Genomic DNA, 25,527 nt, shown 5'->3' on the forward strand with positions numbered 1-25,527 from the left:
TAAATGTTACTCAAAAATTAGTAAATTTGTTCAGCTGTTAATATGTCTTTGGTCTATTTGCAGTTATTTACAGCACCAGGACTTTGTACAGTAGCTTATCGAAGAATGATATGATATTGTTTCATATCTTAGTAGGACCACCCTAATGTTTTCTGATAGGCTCCCATTTTATTAAACTATTGATGCTGGTTTGTGTTAAAAAAAACTCAAACATGTTCACCGGTCTTAATTTATTCAGTATAATACAGTGTCCACAGCAGCAGTTCCATTAGCGCACCATACAGAGTCAGGTTCACCAACTATTTACCCTGTTCTGCTGGGGCTTTTTTCGGCGCTGTTAAGCTACTGTCAATAGAGCTTCCTACACATTTTCTTATTAAAAGCCTTCTAGCGATTCAAAGGGCAAACTCCCCTGCAGATGTTTATTTGAAAGATCTGCAGGAAATTTGGAGTTTTTATTCACAGCACTTTAAAATTGTTACAGTGGAAGCAAGAAGTTAAAGGACCAGTGTGTGGGTTTTAGTGGCATCTAGCGGTAAAGTTAGAGATTGCTACCATCTGAATACCGCTCACCTTCCAAGAGTGTAGGAGAAACTACGGTGGTCACAAAACTCGCAAAAAATGCAAATCCATGGAAGAGGACCCCGTCCCTCTGTAGATAAAAACTGTTAATTCTAAAAAATACACTACTCTTATTTTCAGGTGATTATACAGTAATAAAAACAAGTTCTACAACAAAGTAGCAGATTAGTGGGTATGAGATGAAATACACATTATGCTGAATATATTATATAAGTTAAGAGAGTGCAGGTAGTGTTTTTTTTTATCTGACGTTTATTAGTTAGTGGTGGCCACACTCTTGACTTTCCTTTAAGACTAGGCCATTATTTTTGCTTTTATCACAGAATTTAGAGTATGTGGGATTGAAAATAAACTATGGTGTCCTTGTTCATATAATGACGGAACATGTCACCCATTGCACAAGTTTGGCTTATTGATGTTTTAAAACTGTAAAACATGTTCTATTGCACAGAGGAATAAAATGTATTTCACTACACAGGCAATACTTGTCAGTCATTGTTGGTTTCAGTCTTTTCTGCCATTTGTTGACAAAAAGAAAAATATAGAACATTACCATCCTTTAACTGTAACCTTTCCATATAATCTTCCCCGCTCCAGCTATCTTTACACTTCTAACTCTGTCATTTGTTTCTCTCTCTGTCTCTGTATCTTCTCTCTCCCTGTTGCTTTCTCTCTGCCTCTGTTTATCACTCTCTCTCCCTCTGTCCTTCTTTGTAAAATTAATGTAGTTGTACCTGTCTCATTGTGTAGAAACAGCTGATATGATATCACGTCCTATGATTTATTTAGGCTCATCATTTATTCATTTGTTCCTCTCATCTTTGCTCATTTGCTGGTGATATGATATTCTCAGTTTGAAAAAAGTTAGACAGCAAGTTTTGGCAAGAGTTGTAAAAAGTGAATTTCACTGTGGGGTACAGAGTGTTAGATTTAACAAAGGATCAAACAAACACATAACACATGCCCGCATGCATTACCGCACAGGGCCATCACTGCAAATTATGCCAGAAAAAAGCAGTTGGTTCTGGATCGTCTTTCTAATCCATTTGAAGTCTGGAGCTGCCATACCTCCTCCAGCTGCAATGAGGGAGGCAGTGGGATGGGGGGGGGGGGTGTAACTGTCAGTGCATCATCAGACAGACACTCACTGACTTTATTCTACCTGGCTGTCATTACATTAGCCACACAGCTCTCCATCTCTGCATGGAGATAGCTGTGCTTTCCACCCTCATTCTATAAACCCCTAATGCTCTCTTTCCTAATCTTCCGTTTTCACGATTGTTTTCACGGCCTGTTCAGAGCGAGTGAGGTGACGTTGGGGGGATTTTCTACAATTCCTGGGTTGCCGTGGTAGCCAGGCTCAGGTGGTGCTTGAGTAAATTGAAACAGCGTGAGGGATAAGCTGGAGTGTGTATGTGTGTGTATGTGTGTGTGTGTGTGTGTGTGTGTGCAAGAGAAAGAGAGGGAAAGGGAGACAGGGGCTGCTTGAGGATTTGCTGAATCTGTGCACTAGCTGAGATAAGAGAGCGTAGCCCCACTCACGGTAGGTTACTGCGGTCTCCCAGCTAATATACTGCAGCACTTTGTGTGTGTTTGCATGTGTGTACTACTGAATATGTGGGTGTAATCTGTGTTTGTCCTGTTGCAGATTCGTGCCCCGTGTTGTGCAGCGGTAACGGCGTGTATGAGAAAGGAAGGTGTGTGTGCCTGGCAGGGTGGAAGGGGGCAGAGTGTAATGTGGAGGAAGGTCAGTGTATCGACCCCACCTGCTCCAACCATGGCTCCTGCATTCAAGGGATCTGCATATGTAGTCCAGCCTACAAGGGGGTTAACTGTGAACAAGGTAAGTAAAGTTGTACACTTTCAAAAGCAGACACTCATAATTTCACATCTGCACAACAAATATGGCTTATACATATTTAAATGAAAGTAACAGATAGACAGACTTCAGGAATTGGTGATGACCAAAACGGAGCTAAAATAAGAGTGAATATTAGACTTAATTAAATGGACAGAAACATGACTTTTCTAATGTTGCATTGCGTATGCTGGATGTGTAAATAGGCAATTGTTTGCAAACATGATACTACACTTTATGAAGTTTTGATATTCAAGTGTTGTGTTTTATGCTTTTTCAAGTGCCTCCAAGTGTACAATAATCAATTCATGTATCTTTAATGATGAATTTGAACTTTGAACCTAATTGATGCAATTTTAAATAATTGGGTTCCAATAAATTTCATATCATGTAAATTAACTGCTTCTCTTCACTTTTCATGGTGGGCAGATTTAGCAAAATGTTAACAAATGTAGGCTGCCAAACATTTCAGTTAAGGTAGTGCAGAGCTAATTCACTGAGTCCATGGCAACGTTATCTTTATCACCCAATGAATGCTGATAACTGATGGCAAGAACTTTAAAGATTTTCACCCCAAATGGAAGGAATAAAAATGAATACATAATATTTTTTTTTTTTTTTTGTTATATGATTTACAGTACAATACTGTTTTCTGACAGTATTAGATATAGAAGTGGTGCATGGTTCTTATAGGCTTATCACTAGAACATTGAAACTCTATTCTATCCATTCCTATACAGATGTTTATGTTAAAAACAAAGATATTGTAGCCAAGATATAAGCAAACAGAGTAAAAAGTGGTCTCAGGTTGAATGGAGCTATCACTTATTCAGGCAGCTCAGATAACTGAGGCACCTCACATTTGTACAGGAAACCAGCCATGGGCCTTTGACATATCCCCCACTTAGAGCTGTCTATTGTAAAACCACCCAATAAATTAGCAAAAACAAACAAAGCTGTGATATTTAAAACAATTATGATGTTACACTTGATCATTACCTGATGGCACAGCTGTCCCAAAGACCGCCCTGCTGTTGCCTCCAGTATCTCGGCCTGTAGAGACTGAATCAGGTGTTTGACCTTGAGCAGCGGGGCTGAGTTGAGCTGAGCCGAACTGTGCTGAGCTTTGGCTTGGCGCTCGGAGCTGTAATTACACACACTAACACAGCGTAGCACAGACCACCATGACACACACACACACACACACACACAAACCAACCCATTTCACCCCTTATCAAAGCCTCAGTTCTAAGTGTCCTATGAAGTGTAATGTTGTGGAACAGATACAGGGATTGTAGCTAGGGTGGTTAACTCCTGGATGGGATGCAAAGAACACTGCTTTCATACTCGGTGAACTGATGATTATAATGAGGCAGCACCCCCCCCCCTTCACTCCCTCCCCTCACCTCTGACTCACTCTTGCTTTTTATTTGTCCTCTCTCTCCCTGCAGTTGACTGCATAGACCCTCAGTGTGGCGGGCACGGCGTGTGTGTGCGCGGGGAGTGCGTGTGCTCGGCAGGCTGGGCAGGAGTGAGCTGTGATGACCCGCTGCCAGCCTGTCAGGAGCAGTGTTCAGGACATGGCACCTATCTCCCTGAGTCAGACACCTGCGCCTGCCAGCCCAACTGGACGGGACCAGACTGCTACACTGGTAAGACCTGAGGATTATTGTTCACCCACAGAAAAAAAAAGAAAATTGTAACTGCACATCACTAGTTTGCCAGTGTTCTTGTAGCGTGCATGGTCTTGCCAGATACTATTTTCTGGGGATTTGATAGACATGAGAGAGAAATATGGATTGGAGCCACTCTGTGAAATGGGTCTGTGGGTGTATGTGTGTGTGTGTGTGTGTGTGTGTGTGTGTGTGTGTGTGTGTGTGTGTGTGTGTGTGTGTTTGCATGTGTGTTTTTGCACTCTCTTCATGCTGGTCGTAAATGAGATTTCCACTCATGACTCTCTGACGGAAGCACTCTCTGTCTGCAACCCCCCGCCCCCACCACCACTATCACCACTATTGCCTTTACTGTGCATTTATAGTGTAACACACATACTCATGCAGACATGCACATATGCTCATGGACACACAGACACACACACCTTCCCTTCAGCTAAATGAGGGGGAAAAAAGGCAGGCGAGAAAAAAGAAAAGACCTCCATTCTTATTTTGCTGCAAGGCCTTTTGGAGACTGCTACTCCGAGGAACATTCCAGCTTGGCATTTAAAAGCTTGCTGATGTGTATTACATACCTGTTTACTTGTACGCTATATATTAGTTAGTCTGTGGTTTTTAAATATGGTTCTAAAAGATTTCTTATATCTACAACTGCCTTTCATCTTTCATTTGCTCTCAGTAAACACTGCCTGCTTAAATAGACAGCAATTCCATACTGATTGTAAAGAAAACGCATTGAGTTAGCCATTGTAATGACAAAAGTAAAGCATATGTGCTTTAGTGTGTGCAATATAAAATGCAGTACTCTGCGGTGCATAGTGAGAGAAATGTCCTTGTCCTTGCAGTGTAAACTGACATAGCCATTATAGCACTGACGTTTCCACCACACTAACTTAACGCTGGTGTTGGGAAGGATACGCTTTACCATGCACACCAATGATTTGCAAGCAATTGGCATTAGCTGCTTCTCTCAGGTGTGTGCATGTCTTATTATAGTGATATAGCCCGTGATAATGATAGACCGTGGCTGAATATCTGAGATATGAGTGGCCTCTCTCTACCTACCGGGCTTTTAATCAAAAGGACCCAGCAATTCTACGTCCTGGCCTTGTTGAAGCATAGCTAAGCTAATGTAATTCTAATAGAGAGCTGAAAAACTCTCCAACTTTAATCCACTTTTTCCTCCCTCTCCATGCTATGTATATTTAAATTGAAATAACTTTTTACTGCAGCTGGATAAGTAGTCTTTGTGTGCCTCCAGCACTTTGCTCTCTTTACTGATGGATGAGGCTTTGCTTCTGCAGAGAAAGAGGAAGTTGGATGGTGAGGAGCACAGAGAAAAGGAAATAGACAAAAAGAGGAGGGAATCATTTTAAAGGGATGTTGCAAGAGAGAGGTAGGAAAAGGGATACTGAAAAGAGAAAGCTGACAGAGACAAAGAAGGGGAGATGAACGAAAGGAAAGGGTATTAACATCCTCACCAAATATGATCAAATGTCAGAAAAGAATAATAGAGCTGAATTGGAGTCCCTGTAGTTTAAATATGCGGTGCAAATACGAATCATTTGGCTGTTATTATGAGTCTATTCACTCTTCCCCTCCTCCAGGGAGCTCAGCTATTAGAGGTGGGAAGATTGTGTATTGTGAGAAAGTAGACCTTTTCGTCTCTGAGGTTATCCTCTTCTATCGCTTGTTTTTTTCTCTCACCTATATCCGATGGTTCACCCCCAACTCTGAATTTTTTAGAACTTTTTTCCTCTCTCCCTGTCCCTTGAGCCTCTTTTACCTTTTCTTTTCTTCCAACGCTCAATTCCTCCATTTGTTCCCCTGCCTCTCATTCTCTCTTTCTCTCACACTTACATGCTTTTTTCTCACGCGTATCCCCACCCACCTGTTTCGGCAGAGCTGTGCCCAGTGCCATGTGGCAGCCATGGTGTTTGCTCAGAGGGCCAGTGCCAGTGCGAGGAGGGTTGGATTGGCGCTGCATGTGACCAGAGAGCGTGCCATCCTCGCTGCGAAGAACACGGCCAGTGCCACGACGGGACCTGCATCTGCCAGCCTGGCTGGGAGGGAGAGCACTGTAACATTGGTGAGCTGTGTGTGTGCATGTGGGAGCGTTTAATTATTCCTTGTGATATTTTGATTACTATGATTAATAGGATTTTTAAAAAGGTGTTGCTGGCGTTGGGATAATTTCCATTTACAACTGCTTTCTCTTACACAATTCTCACTTTTTCTCCTCCACAGTTACTCATGATTTGGATGTCGTTGTGAAAGGTAATTTATCTTTATTTAAGATTTAAATCTCATATTGTGCTCCTCCAACATGCTCACGAATGCCAAAAATGTGTGTGTGTGTGTGTGTGTGTGTGTGTGTGTGTGTGTGTGTGTGTGTGTGTGGGGGCACACCTTTTCAGATGGCTGCCCAGGGTTGTGCAGTGGGCATGGGCGCTGTACCCTGGAGCAGAGTGGCTGGCGCTGTGTCTGCCAAACTGGATGGAGTGGGCCTGGATGCAGCGTTGTCATGGAAACTGACTGCAGTGATGGAACAGACAACGACGGAGGTGACATTCTAACATCATCTATCATTTTCTATCTCTTTTTCTCTTCTTACCTCTTTTATTTCTGTCTGTCTGGCAGATTGTCCATTCCATTCCATTACTTCTCCTCCTGTTTCTCCTGCCGAAAAATCTGCCTCATTGTTCCTCCCCTTCATCCCTGTGTGCCGTCCCAGTCCTGCTGAGACTCCTGTAGAGTCCTGCTGGTCATTATTATATTGAATATGTATTTGTATGTGTGTATGTGTATGTGTGTGTGTGTGTGTGTGTGTGTGTGTGTGTGTGTGTGTGTGCAAGTGTGTATGTCTGTTTTTCTCTTATCACAGCTAAATGTCTAATATGCATACCACCTGCTAGGATAAAAGGCACTTCACAAGTCTAAATACAGCAAGCCATGCAGAATAGATTTCAGTTTCTTTGGTTATGAGGTGTTTGGTGACAGGTGAGAGGTGTGTGTCGCTCAGTCTTGTAGCTGTTTTTTCTGTCCTACCGAGAAGAGACAAGAAGGAAACATTTCAGCAGTAGCGGGAGCTCTGCTCATTACAATAATTTCAGTCTCATCTACGGCTATTGTCCAATACATAACAAGTTTTAAAAATTTTGTGCAGTCTCAACTGTGCCCATTCACTTCACTGCAACTCCATCGAATATGCATTTTGGACATGCCCGTTAACGCGGTACTATAATCCATCATTGCAAACACGGTTGTGTTGTTTTTGTTTGTTGTGTTTTTTTCATGTGCTTCTAAATTTTTTGATTAGTGGCGTTTGAATCAGTGCACGCAGCAGCGGGAAACCTCAAACACACACATACTTTTTTGTAGTCTTTTTTTTCAGGTGGTGCGGGGTGCTGATAGCTGTAATGTAACCTTTTTTCCTGCACATTGTTTACCAAAGCTGCATGACTGACTGAGCCAACACTTCAAAAAGTCAGTGTAGATGGCAGCTCAAAACATGAATTACAGTACCTTACCCTGGATTATAACCTCAGAGCCATACAATAAAAAATGTCTTGTGTACTATAAAATAGGGGCTGAATGAAAGAAACGACTCACAGCAGGACATAGCATGCCAACAGTGTAGGCACGGATGTTTTTTGTTTCGTATTAATGGATTATTTTCTATCTCATTGTTCTGATTATGTGTTGTTATTAACGGCTGTTTCAAACAGGAGGGAAATAAGGGTCATTAATATTATGAGCTTGTGAAATGATCTTCACAAATAATTTCACAGCCTGCAATTGTATATCACCTTTGTGCACATGTGAAGAAAAGAATCTGAATATGTGGGGGGGCAGTAGCTCAGTGTAGCTTGGGAACCGGAGGGTCGCTGGTTTCAGTTTCAGCGTGTTAGAAGCATTTTGAACCGGTTTTTACAACTGTGCCGACCAGCCAATCACCACTGACATCAAATCAGACAAATGGTAAACATTATGTATAACTGTCAATAGCTGTGGCCAGACACATTATGTTTTTTAAGTTGTCCGTCCGTCCATCCGTACGCACATACTTCCATCCCATTCTTGTGAATGCGATATCTCAGGAACGTCTCTGGGACATTTCTTCAAACCACTTGGAGGATGAACTGATGAGATTTTGGTGGTCAAAAGCACCACATTTTTATAGCTATACTAGAATCCATCTTGACATAGTAATCAAGTACATGTGTACTTGTTTAGCCAATACATTTGATAATCCCTCATTAATCAGTTCAAAAATGTACATTCACTAGAATCAAACATATATCGTAAGTATAGTTATAACTTCCTTTTAGCCAAAAAAATACACTTAATACCTTTAATTAAATTCAGTTAAAGCCTTCACTACTGTATCAGTCTGGTCAGATATGGATGTAAACTGCAACTTGGCTGGTTGGCAGAGGCATACAACTGTGGGGCGGTAATTCTAGTTTTGCTGTTGGTTTGTAAAACAAACAGCCAGCGGGGGTGCTGATACAGTGGACTGAGAGCTGTAGCTGCCTCGGTAAACACACCGACCTCTTCGGCTGTCATGGTCCCTCCTGACCAGCCTGCTGGTCATTCTTCCTCCGCAGCTTTGTCAAGTCTATAAAAAATAATCCTATGTTATCTGAGGATCTGACGATCTCAGCTTGGACTTGGAATAAAATAATGGAAGGATGCAGAGTTTAAAAGAATGATTCAACATTAAGAAAATATACTTTCTTGCATAGAATAAGATGAGACGATAGATTCAATTCTCTGTCTGCCTGTAAGTAGCACTAAGTTCCTGGAGTCTTGCTGATTCCAGGCAGCCACTGCACTCGGCCAAGAAATAGTCATGTAGGGCCCCTATAAAACCACAAATTGTCATTGTGGTTTTTGTATGGATTTAACAAGTTAGCTATTTAATCAGTGAGCCTGAGAGGTCCTTGTAGGCAGATTTTGTTACATTTGAACAGAGCCAGGCTAGCCATTTCCCCCTGATTCCAGTCTTCATGCTATGCTAACCTAACTGGCTGCTGGCTGCAGCCTTAAATTGAACAGACAGATATGAGAGCAGCATCAATCTTCTCATCTAATTTTCTGCAAGAAAGCAAGTAGGCATATTTCCCAAAATGTCCGATTACTCCTTTAAGAGACTTTGGCATTGGCTGGCAGGAAGGGTCTAACAAAACGCTATTGGTTGGATTATGGGAAGTGTAGGATCAAGTGTTTATGTAGCTTGACCCTTATTTGAACTAAAAGTCAGGATACCTAAGCCTCTGCTGCTTGAATATACTATTAAACAAACTACCCTACATTATAGTTGTGCAATACTAAATTGCTGGACTACTGCTTACATATGCCTTGATTTGATTTAATATCACGTTTTCTCTGTACGAGTGCGTAGGCATAGGTAGAGGTTAAGGTAGTGAGTGGGTGGAGGAAGGGACAGGTTTCTCTCTACATTACACTCAAACAAAAAAATATATACAGTACAGTATGGCACTAAAAGGAATATACATACTGTATGGCATCATATGGTATTATAATGCCATATGAATATTGATGAGCTTCCTCAAGTGTCTGTACTGCAGGTATGAAACTGTTCAGCTCGGGGGATGATTATGCTGGGAAAAGACTCACTAACAAAGCCTTATGGATACCATTTACTCTTTTCTTATCTTTCTATCATTCAACCTCTCTGCACAGCTTTTCAAATACCATAATTTTCTTCCACACAATTCAGCCATCTCCCTTAATTGGCAGATATACTGTAGGCTCTCATAGCCTTCTCTCACAGCAATCTTTTTGTCTCTAAAGATAGACAGAGATGGAAAGATGCTATCACAAGTAATCAAGAAATAAAGAGGAACTTTGAAGAGTTTCAATTATTCCGCCTGGATGGGAGACAGGAGTGCATGTATTGTTCTTCCTCTTAAAAAAAATGCATTTTTCTACACACTAGGCAGTGAAATCACATGCACATTCATATTTATATTATTATATATTACACATGTTCAAAAGCTACATTTCCTTTTTGTCCCTTTCTTGTGTGTAATGGTTAGCAACCATTCCTGCATAATAAGCAGGACACCTGTGTGTTCTTTTAGTGACAATGATATTAGAAATTCAATTAATAGTGTGCTTTAAAGCTGAAGTTGTGAATCTTATGGAAATCGACCATTGTACTATGTTCCCTTACTAGGAGGAGGTTATAATAGAATATTGTTGGCCTTTAGCTCTCTGCTCTGTGGTCAGATGCATTTAAATGTCAGCACTGTTTCCTGCCTTTTCAGAAACCGGCTTGAAATAGGAAACACAAATGCCAGCCTGGCTCCTATTACCTGCTGCCTTGCTTTGTATCTCAGTGTTTACGCCGGACTTCTATTTTTTTTACATTCAAATAATGCTAGTGATTCAGGTCTGATTTATAGCAATAGACACTGTAATTTTATGCTGATGGCTCCTAATGAATCTCATTTGATTGATACTCAGCATAATGATGATACATGTGCAGTTCATTGTTGTAGATTAGATTACTCCAGTAGATTTTTTCGTCAGCCCGCAGTGTAAAAAATTATTTCTTTGGCAGTTCTGAGGTTTTATGGTGTCTTCTTCATGTCTTTTCACTGCGGATATATACAGTACCTTGGCCTTTAAAATAGAAATTTGTTCTCAGCACCGTAGTCATTTAAATCTATTAAATCTTTTCCTAACTATACATAATAAAAATGGTAATGTCTCACCTATATTAACTGCGTAACTTCAAGGACCCTCTTAACAATCAACTCCTCATATGAAGCTGTTTGTGTGTGAATGTGTTTTTATTTAATACATTTTGAAACTCCTGTCTTTTTCAGATGGCCTGATGGACTGCGTAGATCCAGACTGTTGCGAGCAGCTGAGTTGTGGCTCCGACCCTCTGTGTCACGGCTCGGCTGACCCCTTGGCCCTGTTGCAGCAGAGCCCACTGACCCCCACCACGCCCCCCTCCCCCGCCAGCACACACACTCACAGCTTCTACCGCCGCATACGCTTCCTTCTTGGCAAAGCGGCCACACACACTCTCCCTGGAGAGGTGCCCTTTGATACCAGGTATGCACTTGTTTACTCTTTGTGAGCCTTGGTCTGCGTGTGCATGCGAATACCTTCATGTATTTGTTTTGTATGTCTGTGTCCTTGAGTTGTCCTATTGTATGGTATGTTGAAAGACATGAGGAGTGGATAATCCGTGTTAATGCATTAAATTGTCTATTACCCATTATTTGTTTAATGAGAGCATGTGAGTTTGCATGTGAATGAGGCTGCTCATGTGTTCACGTGCCTATGCACACATCTTAGTGATCTGTGTTCCCCTGGAGACTAGCAGTCACACGGCAGTGCATTGACCTATCGGTGTCATACTACAACTGCAGAGTATTTGTTTGTCACATATTAATGCTTAATGTATCATTCAGTTACACCAGTCGTGAAGGTGTCACCATTAATTTTTCAGTGGCCTCTCACTGCCATCTAAGAGAGGAAATACATCTCACCGACATGATGATGACCTAGAAAGTTTGGTTTGGAAAACAAGAAGTGATGCCTCTCTGAGTGCATTTTTCCCTGGTCCACTTGTAGAATAAACAAATAAATTAATTATGTGGCTGTTTTTTCAGAGGGGAAATCGATGGTAGCTTTCAGGACAGGAGTAACAAACGGGGCAATGCAGCCACCCGGGGAAACCTCACCATCCCTCATTTATCCCTCTTCTGGAGTAATAGATAGGCTCCATCACTGAACGTGTGTGTGTGTGTGTGATTGTGTGTGTGTGTGTGTGTGTGTGTGCGCATATGTTTGTGCAACACATGTGTCTGTCTGAATCTGTCTTCATTTGACCAGTTCAGTGATTATTCCGGATTTAAGCAGTGTATTTCACACTTTACCTGCAAAAATCAAGATGAATATTTCAAAATAGCCAAGATGTGACTGATGGTTTTAGGGCTATTTAAAGAACAACACAGCCTTTTTTTTGCTGCAGGTACCACTGTCACTGTAATATAAACATGATGTGGAGGTTTTGTGTTTTTATATGACAGGGTGTTGAAAGGTTTTACTGTGGGTGAAGCTATATTTATGGTCCTTGTATCCTGGAAGTCTCTGGCAGATTTCTATGTACTAAAGAAGAGAATTGTACTGTGTAGAATAAATGCTTTTGCTTTTTCTTCATGCACAAGGTCATTTGGCTTGTGCGTCACAACATGCCTCTCTCTTTGAACAATGATTATGTTTTCCATCATTGTAAACCTATCATTCCTTCCTTTCTTTGTGTATCTCTTTCTCTCTCTCTCTCTCTCTTTGTTTTTCCAGTCGGGCAGCTGTGATTCGAGGTAGTGTTGCATTGCAGGATGGCTCTCCTCTGGTTGGAGTCAACATCACCTTCCCACAGCATCCAGAGTATGGTTACACTATCAGTAGGCAGGATGGAAGGTAGAGACATCCACAACCAAAATACACAAAAGACGTGCTTCTATTATTCCCCTTGTGCTCCAATCTTATTATGTCTTACTGTCATTTAAATCTTTAGTTTTGACCTGGTGACCTTGGGCGCAATGTCTATGACCCTGATGTTCCAGCGTCCGCCCTTCCTGCCACAGACACGCACTATCTGGACACCTAACAACAACTTCCTGGTTCTGGATCAGGTGACCATGTCGAGGGAGGAAGCACAAACTCCTAAATGTGACATCAGGAGTGTTTTGAGTCCCTACCCGCTGGTCCTACCCTACCCGCTTCCCAGATACACAGGAGCATGTGCAGAGAAGGGGCCAGCCGTACCTGAGCTACAGGTGCAAAACTACTTTACTACAATCAGAAAATCTATATAAAATGTATATGCACTGCTTCACGTCTACAAATGACAGGCCCTATGAATGAAGCTTAGTAGCAATTTGTAACAGCTCAGCAACAAACCAACCCGGTCTCACTGGATTTTGCAAATTTAGCTCAATTCGTCTTTGCATCATGCAAATAAGGAATGAGCAAAATGCAAATTTGTGCTCCATCCATATACTTCCCACCACAAAAGCAAATTAGATGGCTGAAAGTCAGGTGTGGAGGTCAGACTGGTGATTATATATTTACCCTCCAGTGTGACTCGAAAGATTTCTTTTTACAGTGACCAAAACCTCACCCTGACCTCATTTTAGTTCCAGTAAAGTTCTTGGTACCCAGAAAGTTATTTTCCTATTAGCTAAACACACGATAGACTGCAGAAAATGTCACATCCAATATGAATATAGTCACATGATCCTTTTGTGGCAGAGAAAAAAAAAATATTGTAAATTATTCATATCCACAACACATCATCTGCACTTCAAAGTTCAAGCTCATCTTACAAAATCAGATGAGATTGGGATGAACAGATTGTCAGAACGTAGGAACATTTTATCCTCCTGACAAATAACACCTCAGGACAAGCAGGCAGCCAGCAAATAAATGGAAACTAAGTGTTCACAGTGAACTTAATAACACCCGCTGTGTTCACCTGTGTTAATAAATGGAATCAAAGCCTTTAAACTTTTGATGAAAATGTGTCAGAGATAGTCAGCTTAGAGATAATTTGATTTAAAGTAATCACTAAATCAAACAGCATCGGATTTAAAGAGAAATATTATAGTGGATAAATGCATTTTTGATGTACTTTTTCTTCAGAGTTCATTTCATTCATTAACTAGTTGAGTGAACTCAGTAGAGTGCAGATCTCTCTACCAGGTGTGTCTAAGGTAGTGATGTGTGCGCTCTGTGTGGTCTTTCAGCTCTGACGTCATCCGAATTTGCATCACATAAATCCTCCACCTGGCACCCACCCGAACACATTATTTTCTCTAATTGAGAGACCTGCACCCGCATGGACATTTCACTCCACCTCTTACCGGTCCCTGTAGGCTATATGGCCTTATAAATTATGTTGAGCAGCACAAGCTTTCTAGGTGATTTCTTTGTTGTGTATTGTTGTGTGTGTTGCAGTAATGTCACAGTAAATCATGGGACATTTAAGCAGCAAAACTAAAAACCGTAATAAAAAACTTGACAGGCCAGAGGAAACTCTCCAGAGGAAACAGAATTAAACATTTAGCTCCTAAAATATATTTATGTATATATATATATATATATATGTATATATATATTTAGGACAGATCCAATATAGCCTTGGATTTATCAGGAGGAAGGCTGCTTTACACCAAACAATTGCATTTCATGAACCTGGACTGTGTGTGTGATCTTTTGGAAGTGTACAGAACACAGAACATTAATTTACATTAGATCTGACCCATCCTGTCAGTGTGTCACAGATTCAAATAAAAAGCGTTACGCTGCTGTGCCTCGTGCGTAAACGTGCACAGTGTCTCTCTTAATTTCCCTCACCCACAATTATCAGAATGTTAATTCTTCTGACCTGACCCGCCAATCCACACATTATGATATAACTGCGATCCACACGTCACTAGTGTCCAGCCTGTATGCATGAGACTAGTGGAATAAATGGAAGACAATATGCAGTTAAAAAGAACAACAATATAACCAGATTACAAATGGATGCAGTTGTCGATCACTTGCGGCCAGCTGGTTAAAAGGAGTGAGAAGTCAGCAGTCAACGGTGGTATAAAATAGAGCCGTCAAAATAGGTTTTTCAAGGTCTTTCAAAAATTGTGAATCACTGCAATCACAAGAGGTCTTTGAGCAAACAGTCATAAATGTGCCCAAGAAATATTAGGCTAATGGTGGCTAGATTAGTTGCGGACAGATACACACTTCACCTGTCAGAGATAAAAATGATTCTTAAAGTAAGAAAAGAAAATCATTTTCTAAAAATATTTTTCTAATTTGTATTGTAGCATGGCTAACACATATTTGCCCCTTACTGTGTAACCTATTTCTTCCTGTACCTGGCACTAGCACTTATTACGTGAGCTTATTATACAAATTCAAAGTAATAATAAAACACCTTTCTTTTTTATATTATTCTTTCTGTCTCTTTTCTCATTAATCCTCTTTCCGTCACCTGTATTTCTCACTCTACTCTTCATCTTGTTCTCCCTAGGCGGTGCAGGAAGAAGTTTCAATCCCAGGAGCTTTTGTGAAGCTCAACTATTTGAGCACCCGTGCTGCAGGCTACCTCTCTCTGCTGCGAATCCTCCTCACACCTCCCTCTCCATTGTCCCCCATTTCCCCACTGGGCGGCCTGTCTAAAGTGCATGTCCGTGCATCGGTCCAGGGAAGACTGTACCAGCGCTGGTATCCCGCTGGGCCTGGCCTGGTCCACAGGCTGGTCTGGAACAAGACTGATGTTTATGGCCAGGAAGTCTGGGGCCTCACACATGCAACTGGTAGGTAGAATATAAAATATAAAGAGCCTCATTTCAAAATGTTTTATTATTTCTTTTAAATGAGAGAAAAATAAGAAAATGTCTGGGGTCATACAGGTGGTCTCAGGGTTTAAGACAGGATTTTTTGATAATCTCTCTACTGTTCCTGTTGAAGTAGAAGTCTCAATACTTTGTGTTATAGTAAGGCATTTATGTCACTGATGTGAGCGAGTGACTAAAAGGAATGATTTGATATTTTGACAAGACGAGATTGATTCCCCTATCATGTCTTTGTGTTAACTATTGAGGAGGAGCCAGCTTCCGGTTAATTTAGCTTTGCATAAGAACTGTAGCAGCTAGCCTTCACCTACCGGCACCTTTAAAGCTCACTAATTAACTTTTCGAAATGTATTTTGTTTTTCAATCAGAACACAAAGAAAAATATTAAAACTGCATGTTTCATGCAAACACACTGAGAACAAAACTCTGTGTAAAACTATAAGTTGGCGTTTGTCTACAGATTAAACAAACAAGATATAATGTGTTAATTAGGGACCTCTAGAGGTGTTGATAGATTTTATGAACTTTGGAAAAGAACCAAGCAACACACTAAAAATCACTGGGTTTTCTACCCACGAGTACTGGGTAAAATTAACCCAGTATTGCATCAGTGAATACATTTTTGACCCAGTCATTTTTAGTGTGCAGCTGTTTCCCTCCTGTTTCCAGTCTTGAAGCCAAACTAAATGCCTCCTTTTTCTAGCTGCGTAGTTAATGTACAGATTGAGATTGCATACTTCCCAAAATATTTAACTATTCCTTGAAACGTGGCTCAGGCTTGCATGGGAAAATGGATTTTAGTTTAGTCATAGTATTTCCAGAAATAAAACTCCTGAGAGATGCAGTGAAATGTCTTTCCCCCAGATAGGAAGAAATAAATTAAATCGAAAAGAAGGACTACGACCTCTCAACCCTTAGAAAAAGGATGTTTTGATCAGCTGTGTCAAATCCAACCACTACTGCTAGAAGAGAGATTTTATTGTAATCCCTATTAAGTCTCAGGTCCTTCAGTGGCTGTTTCGGTACTTTGGTTTGCACAAAAGACTGATTGGAAGTCGTTGTGTAAATGATTTATTTAGCAGGTAATCAGCCAGTTATTAATGGATAGTCTCCTGCTGGGAAATGCGAGATTAGATTGCTTGATAATAAATAATTATTCAGTATTTAGGGTTTAGTTTCTTTACTAGTGGTTCTACTGAAGATTTACCAGAATGCAAAGAATTGTTCACTATAGTTAAAATATCAGGAAATTGAAAGCATAAATGCAGTGGGAAGTGGATTGTGCAAGCAGACACTACCACCTTCACCAAGACCTTCACCACCGACAGTACGGAAGACTACTTGTATTGAGAAGAAGGAATGAAAAGATGGATGGCTCGACAAATATAATGTGGAGTAACTGGCAATAAAGATATCATCACCATGGGAAGGGAGATAGCACTCCTGGACAGAGCTGGCTCTATGGAGAAAAATATGTGCATGTGCAAAATACAAATCTATGCATGGAAAGTGTTCATGAATGTGTCTCATTGTCTCTTTTTTTTCCGCGATTGTCCTCTTTCACCTGTGAAAAAGATAAACTGGCTGTATAACTGGAACTGTTATTGCACTTTTGGTTCATTATGGCCAAAACAGACATTTTAAAGATGCTGTCGAGGCTTAAACCTGTGGACTTTCTATTGGTCATTTAAGAGATAATGTTTCTGCTATCTGTGGTCGCCACTTTTCTTTGTGGAGGGTTGTAGACAAACAATGGAGCTGCGAGAGAGAGCTTTCCATAAGCACTGAGATATCTCAGGCATACTAGAAGCTTTGTCCACTCGAGTGTATGGTCTCATACAAAGATTGGATCTCTCCATCCCTAGGCTTTCTCTCTCCTCCTGATCCGTCCCCTCGTCCCCTTATCTGTTAGAGCTGTATTTCATCTGCTCCAGCTCTCTCCTGATCTTTCACCTTTTCTCAACTCCAACAGTCCTGTTTTTTATTTGCCCTGCTTTGTTGAACCATCTCCCTCCCTGCCCTTTTTACCCCCTTCTCTCGTCTCCCATCGTCCTCGACCCTCACTGCGTTTCCTGTGTTTCTGTCCTTTCGTGAACCCTCTTTTCTTCTCTTCACTGCTTGTTATTTCCTTCATTCTCTCTGATCTCCCCTGTTACCTTTCTCCTGTCTTCCTTTGTCTTCCCTTGTTCTCTCCTCTCTCCCCATGTTTTCCCCTGATCCTTCCCTCTCTAGAGTTCCTGGCATACGCAGGAACATTTTCAGCAGGGGTTGGGGGGCGGGGGCTGCCCTGGATACCTGCGAGCATGCCACAGCTTACGTGCACAGGCATATTAATGTTTAGCATAAACAACTGACAGATGTAGTACATTCTTTATTGTTATGTTTGAAATTTGCATGGAAATAACAGCAGGATACAGCAGGATAAACAATATGATCCACAGGATTGAGAATATTTAAACATACAGGCTTAATACAGATGGGCTGATTACTACATACTTTGTAGTGTTTTATTCAACATATGATTAATGACATGTTTAAGATAATGTAGGCGTCCATCCTGTCTGAAAAAAATATTCAGCATCTGTCAGTACTTTCTCTCTGCAGAGTGTTTGTTTTTTTTATCTCTGTACTTCCACAAGTCCATTGTGGGTTATTTGCTGCTCTATTTTTGTGAACCCAGCAACGTAGCTAGATCGCAGTCAAATGGACCCTGCCCAGGGCGTCAGGAGCTTGCCAAATGCACTTTTGGTAATTTCCTGGCCAGACTCCCTTAGCGCACCTGTTGTGTACTTGGGCACAGGGTGAGATCAGAAAGAATACATTACCATACATTATGGGTGGGTATGTTAGAGGCTGTGACAATCATGGCTAATCACATCCCCTACTTTCATCCCCTTTAAACACAGGGCTCTCCATGTCATGATGCACTGACAGTTTGAGAATCCTGCAGAGAGTTTTAAACAGAGGGAAATTATTGTTTTCTGGGATGTGCAGTTTCAAATATGAATACAGCAGCTCAAATATACTGCCAGCACAGTGATCCATACAGTAACCATCTGCAGTTCAATGCCACCATAGTTCCATAAATGAAATGAAAGTAAAATTTAATATGTGGTCTAATTTTTTGTATGTTGTATTTCAGTTTAATTCAGTTCACTCTGGGACCAAAAAGGTTAATCTTCCTATTGCAACATAAACATGATCCTGGTAATGATCCACAATTAAATTGGGGTTAAAAATCTTTTTAAAAATGTTTTTTATGTGAAACCTATAAAATTGAAACCCAACAATCTCAACATCACATTGCTCATCACAGCCATGTTTATTAAACGTACCCGTATTTTAATAAAAAATAATGTCCAGGCGTCACTTTGGCCAGAATAAAAGTGGAAAAGTGAACAAAACATGAATGAATTTGTATGATTTCAGATCATTTTGGAGAGCTTTCACTAAATAAAATGGCCAAAAGCTGTCAACCTGCTCGATGGGCGGCAGGCCATGTGAGGCGCACTCAATCTTGGTCCCAAGATTACAAAGCACCCACTGGTTGGCATTGCCACACCCTCTACTGTGTCTCACCAAGATACCCAATCGGCACAGCTTCGGGAATAACCCTCAGTCCAAAATGGTTCTCTGAGATTCCGTTTCACCAAAATAGGAAAACACTAAACACTGAAAATCTGCCAGGCAGCATAAAAACCAGTGTAAATTCTGCATAAAGGCGTATGTGAATATACAGATTACATGCAGCCTCATTTTCACTACTTAACGCTGTGTCAGCGGTATGTAGATGTGTTCAGACACACACATATACATACGGCAACATGCGTGTGTGTGCGCACACACACTCCTTGTGCGCACCTAAGTCAGAGAGAGCGAGAGAAAGGGAGATCATGCTCTGTTTGCTGGGGTGAACACATTGCCTGAGGCTGAGGGAAATGAAAGCTTTCACCTGTGAGATATTGAGTGTGCGTTTATGTTCTATGGTGTGCATGCGTATTGTTTGTGAGAGAGTGTGTCTACGTGTGTCCATGTGTGTGTCATTTCTTGTAATATAGCTACAGTAATATTCGGTTGTGAAGCAGTTCTCCAAACACTGATACTTTCCCTTTGAGATTGCTTTGCCCGTTTTGTCCTGGAAAAACCTTGTTCCTCAAATGAAGTCAGTTTTATTGTAGATTTTTTTAAAAACAGGACAGTGTCCCGCAGTAATGTATTTATGGCAACTTTTGATGCATTTTCATAAGGATGAATTGGTTTTCAGGCCATGAAACAGGTTCTTCAAGGTGGGTGCAATGTGACTTTAACGGTCAGAAATCACACAATACTAATTTGTTACACTTGAAGACGTGCTGTTACTCTACTTCTATATACATTTACACTCAGTTCTGTTTCAGTCCTTCAAAAACACAAGATTACAAGCCTATCAGAGCTTAAGACGCACAAAATTGAAACAACTAAACCTTTGGAATGAACTTAAGAGATAGTTCCAGAAGATCTTTTATCCAACGCTATACGCTTTATTTTTCTCTTTCACAAGCCCCAGTGTCCCAAATTACCCATTATTTTCCCTCCCCAATCACTTTATCGATTGTAGCTACCCATTAAGTTAGAGACTTAAGTTGGCCCTGTGTGCCTGCTGAGTGTTTCTCCCTGTTAAAGGGAATCTTCTTGTTTGTAGATAATATGAGCATGAATGCTTGTGTATTCCATCATCTCTCTACTGATCTTTATGCTGACTTTGCTCCCCATTTACCCTTGAGTGCCCATCAATGCACGGACATGTTAAGAGAGATCAGTGCCAACAGTAATTGACAGGAACAACTATTCCTCTGCCACATTTATGTCAGACTTGTCAAGCTGTCCCTACTGTACTGATACAGTGTATCATTATCTTAATTTAAGCACTGTTGTATAATTTTAGAATGTGACAGAGTATTAGACTCTGCTTTAATTATACAGTACATTCAAGAGATTTTTTTTATTCCATACATTACCTTAAAACAAAAGTTCAAATACAGCTTTTGGTGATTTAAGGAAAGATGTGATGACCTTTTATTTAATTATACGTTAATTCAGTAATTAATTGATATTGGTCGCCTACAGTGAAAAGTAACATTTAACAAAATGATTTACAGCACACAGATAGGAGGAGCCTATGTTACATTTTTCAAGGCAATGTTTGGCAATGAGTAGTAGGTTAGCCAGTTACAGTGAAGCAGGGGGAGACTTTGATTTAGCAAATTTGATTTTGTATGTTTTATTTTGTGGTTATGACTGATAATGGGGCAGGATCATCTAAGAAAAAAAGAGATGAATTGACTAAGGAACAAAGAAAAGCTAAAAAGAACAGTGATAATATAGCACAAGTGTCAACCTTGGTCAGTCATATGTAATACATTGCGAGACATATTCACGTCAGTATATAAATTTACATCAGGGGCCACCGGAATCAATGCAAAATGAAATTTCCTTGCAGGGACTTTAATTGTAGCTGTTTGTTAGAGAAAATATGATAATAAAAATAAACTAGAGAGTATCTTATAAATTAATCATACAGTGTGTTTTGTTTATAAAATATTTATCTGCAGTAGGTATTTATTTTCTACCTATGAAAAAGGCTTACGACTTCATGCATGTGTTTTCTTTTCTGTCTGTATGTGTGATTGTGTGTTTTCGAATGACACATATGTAAGTATGTTTGTGTGTTAACACCTTTTTCAGAGCTCCCACAGCTTTGTCACCTGCTGCCTTTGAACCTATTCCGAGTTTGAAGTGGTAAATTATTGTCGAAACATATTTAATCCCGCCAAGGCATAAGAAGCTGTTGATAGTTGTTAGTTGTAGTGGGAAGCTGCACAGCGTATCATTACAACTAAGAGGCCAAGCAGCTAATTCTAGGGCTCCTTCATGAAGATGGGCTCCTCCTGATTACGCCTCCACTTCTCACTGATCTCTCTCAACCACACACACTGATGAGGTCTCGCTACAGGCCTTTCATGTGTCTCACCACTCAATACAGTATAGTTTTGAGATAGACAGAGAATGAGGGCGCTTGTGTGTGAAGTCTGACTCTCAAGGTCTGTACCACATACAGTCATTTTGCTGTATATACTGTTCATGTGCATAACATCAATCCCTTTTTAATGTGTGAATGTGTTTGCATTTCAGTTTCTGTTGGCTATGAGTACGAGGCATGCCCTGGCGTTATCCAGTGGGAGAAGAGGACCGCTCTGATGCAGGGATTTGAACTGGTCCCCTCAAACTTGGGAGGGTGGTCTCTGGACAAACACCATGCTCTCAACATACGCAGTGGTAAGAACAAACAATATATGTGTGTGCTCTTCTTGTTTGTTTTTGCTTTTGGTGCATGAGGGCTAGCTGCCCTGCGTGCTCTATTTTCAAATGCGCAAATTTAATTTTCAATTTACATTTTTTTTTCAGGAAACAACATTGATGTTTTGCTTCTTTTGACTCAAACACATACAATCAGAATCCTACCACATTAGATATTGCATTTTTAGTTTAAAGCTCTCACTGAATGTGTGACAGGTACGTTGGATGAAGGTACAATTTGAAATAATAAGGGACTCCCACACACTGTCTCTCTTACTGCTGAAAAAATATGTTATTATATTTACACATTGTTATCTATATGACCTTCATCAGGTGTATATACTTGATAAATGCCGAAACATTGTGTATATATAATAAAATATTTTCTCGGCGGGAAGTGTGACAGTCCCTCATGGTTTCTAGTTTACTTTATTTGACATTCCTGAAGTAGTACTGTTATGGCTTTCGATACTGCAATAAAGCCTTTGTGACGCTTATAGGGACAGACTTGATTCAAAGTACTACTGTTTATATCAATATACAATATTGAACTTACTTATTGAGAAAACTGCCGTAAGTGGACTCCAAAGTATCACAGTAAAATAAATCTGTTCAAACAATACCAAGCGAAAACAAACTCATCTTGTCTTCTTCTCGGCGTCCTTAGTCAGTCAAACACTGTGTCTGCTTCTATCTGATTTTTGACGTGACGTGATTGCATAATTTTTAACTTAAAAAATGCTTGATCTTGTCGTTCTTTAATGAACAAACAAAAATGGCTCCTACAAGTACGTAAATCACTCCCAACTACAAAAATGAGGATAACACAATTAAGTCCAAGACTTGACTGTGGTCCTTGAAGCAAAGATAGTACAAATGCAGTAGTCCAGATTACTAGGCCAATTACAGATACCATCATTAAAAACATCACAAAAAAAAATCTTACTTCTCTATATCATTAAATATTCCTTCCTAAATGTGCAACAACCAGAGTAATTCGGGAAACAAACGTTGTCAGTTATTATTTATTAAGAGTTTAACATTCAAAAACTAGAGATAAATAAAGATAATCTGCTTCATCAGAGTTGTGTGAGTGTGGTTTGATCAGCATAACAACCCCACAAAGGCAGAAAATGATGTGTTCGTGTAGGATCCCATCACCCATAGTAAGGAGCAGAGAAAATATGTCTTCATGGCCTTTAAGGTATTTATTGCATTCTTCCCTCCCCAGGAATCCTTCACAAGGGAAATGGGGAAAATGTCTTCCTCTCGCAGCAGCCTCCTGTCATTAGCACTGTAATGGGGAATGGTTTTTACCGGAGCGTCCCCTGCGGCCCAAGCTGCAGCGGTGCCGCTCGGGACATGATGCTGTTCGCTCCCGTGGCACTGGCCAGCGGCCCCGATGGCTCTCTTTACGTGGGGGACTTCAACTTCATCCGCAGGGTTCATCCTGATGGATACACCAGAACCATACTGGAACTCAAGTAAGACTTGTGATCTTGTTGGGTATGTGTGTGATAAGAGGAGACTGATCTTGGTAAGGGTCTCCCACAGTGGGAAGCAGTGAGATGCTGAGCATTGGATTGACTAGAGCACAATTATTATAAAGTTAGCTCGGCTCGATATGGGTTAGTATGGCTTTAGCTCTGGTTGGCATCTGCAGTTGTGATCTGTTTGATCTCAGTAGAATACATTCTGAAGTTTGTCTTCATGCAAATGCAGAGTGTATGAGGTTCAGACATCACAGACTCTAATCTACCTCTTAAGGATGTGAGAGAAGCTGAAAGTCTTTGCTGTGAAACAAAGCTATTTTTTTCTGTGGATTATGACAATGATATCTGCTACTGCGCTGCAGGCACTACATTCTCTATTTCTGTATTTTCTCAAGCGTAGAATCTCGATGGGATTGCACAGTCATTTGTCCTGTAAAGTGTTCTCCTTATGTAACTTTACTCTCTCATTCTCTGTTATTATTGTATCTCTGACTAATATTTCTGGTTCAGACGAAGGTTTCATAGTGTCTGTATTTGATACTTCCCTGTCCTCTGGGAGGAAATGCCAAAAAGCTTCCTGTTTAGGTTAATATTTAATGTGAACCAATACAGTCATCTAAATCAACCCTAATCTCACTTTATGAGGAGAAAATTGACTCATTGTAGCCTGTGAAATTCTGAGTGACTCTCGTTAGCATTGTAAATGATTGTTTTTACCTTCTCTTTCTCCTTTTAAACGCTCCTTTATGGCTTATTATCAGGAACCGCGACATCAGACACAGGTGAGAAATGCACAAAACTCACACATACACAAAAGAAACACATGTCAAGAGAAAAGACAGTCCATGTTGCAAAATGCCATACAGCCCTTCATCTTGGCTTGTTTGATGCAAATTGCATTGACCTGACTTCCCCTTTTCCCACAAACACACCAAACACAAAAACTGCACATACTCAGGTTGCAGTCAGATCTATCAAATCCTCATTTAAATTTCACTAGGCAATATTAATTTTGTAAATTGGAAATCAGCCAAAATGTCAAGGATTTCATGTTTTAGAGGATTACTGGAAGTCTGTTTGGAGGATGCAGCGGTTCACTCATCCTCCAAACAGGACTAAAAGCCTGAGGCCTTGTACGGCCTCGACATCGTCCCTGGCCCAGAGCCTTGATGGTGGTGTGAGCACCATGTTCAACAGAAGATTAGACAGATGTTATAGGTTTTGTGAGTGTGTGTGTGTGTGTCATTCTGTGTGTGCACCACTATCAAGGGTTATATCGAACCGATGTGTGTGTACGTGTGTGTACTTGTGGATGGTTGTGAGAGAGACAGAGACGGTTTATCCGATTTGAAAAGAGAGGATTTTTCAAGATGCCATATCTGTAGCATGCCAAAGTTTCCATCCATGCAAAAAGGATAACCTGGCTGGGTGTTTATGCTTGTACTGTATGGGTGGGTGTTTACATATGTCTGCAAGTGTGAAAATGAAAATGTGGCTGTGATGCACAAACTGTGATACATTTCTTCTGTAGGCTGTAGCCTAAGCCTGTGATTCCCAACCAGGGGTATTTGTACCCCAGGGGTTACTTTTGCAGTTGCCAGGCGCCAAGTGTAAAGATTATGGTTTAGCTAAACAAATGATATCAAATTGCAATTAAGTTTTAAAAAACATAGCCACATGAGTCAACTATCACACTTAAACACAACATGAGAGTGTGTGAAAACTGGTTTGCTAGTGAGAATAAGTTAAAATAGTTACATTATATATATATATATATATAATCATAATAATCGCAGGGGACTCCAACCACGTTTCTCTCTCGTCCACACTCCCAACTTTCCACCAGTTTGTCACATGCATCACCAGAGACAATAATAAGACCTTGGACCTGCTGTATGCAAATGTTCCTGTTTTTTATATCTGTATTTATTTCACTCAAATGCTGCTGTGACAAGTGAATTTCCCCATTGTGGGATTAATGAAGTTATCTATCTATCTATCTATCTATCTATCTATCTATCTATCTATCTATCTATCTAGAATAATATAGATGATTGAAATCACTAGCTAAGTGTAATGGAACAGTTGAAATACTCTGAAAAAGCTAAAAAATGCAAATTTACCTTATAAAACTAATCTGCAGGGTTTTAAAAAAATCTTAAAATCTAAAATGTCTT

The 25,527-nt window shown here is 40.4% G+C and overlaps 1 protein-coding gene across 1 annotated transcript in view; it reads left to right on the plus strand.

Moving 5' to 3' along the window:
- tenm1 (teneurin transmembrane protein 1) overlaps nt 1–25,527 on the plus strand; it is a 165,170-nt gene that overhangs the window by 93,872 nt on the left and 45,771 nt on the right. The window contains exons 10-21 of the mRNA XM_051419664.1: nt 2,231–2,425; nt 3,892–4,092; nt 6,017–6,202; nt 6,361–6,390; nt 6,531–6,677; nt 10,974–11,208; nt 12,463–12,582; nt 12,680–12,941; nt 15,197–15,482; nt 21,693–21,836; nt 23,089–23,341; nt 24,112–24,132. Coding sequence (XP_051275624.1) covers nt 2,231–2,425; nt 3,892–4,092; nt 6,017–6,202; nt 6,361–6,390; nt 6,531–6,677; nt 10,974–11,208; nt 12,463–12,582; nt 12,680–12,941; nt 15,197–15,482; nt 21,693–21,836; nt 23,089–23,341; nt 24,112–24,132 — 2,080 coding nt within the window. The remainder of the gene's footprint in view (nt 1–2,230; nt 2,426–3,891; nt 4,093–6,016; nt 6,203–6,360; nt 6,391–6,530; nt 6,678–10,973; nt 11,209–12,462; nt 12,583–12,679; nt 12,942–15,196; nt 15,483–21,692; nt 21,837–23,088; nt 23,342–24,111; nt 24,133–25,527) is intronic.

Source organism: Dicentrarchus labrax, unplaced genomic scaffold (genome assembly GCF_905237075.1).
Source record: "Dicentrarchus labrax unplaced genomic scaffold, dlabrax2021, whole genome shotgun sequence".
NCBI lineage: Eukaryota > Metazoa > Chordata > Actinopteri > Moronidae > Dicentrarchus > Dicentrarchus labrax.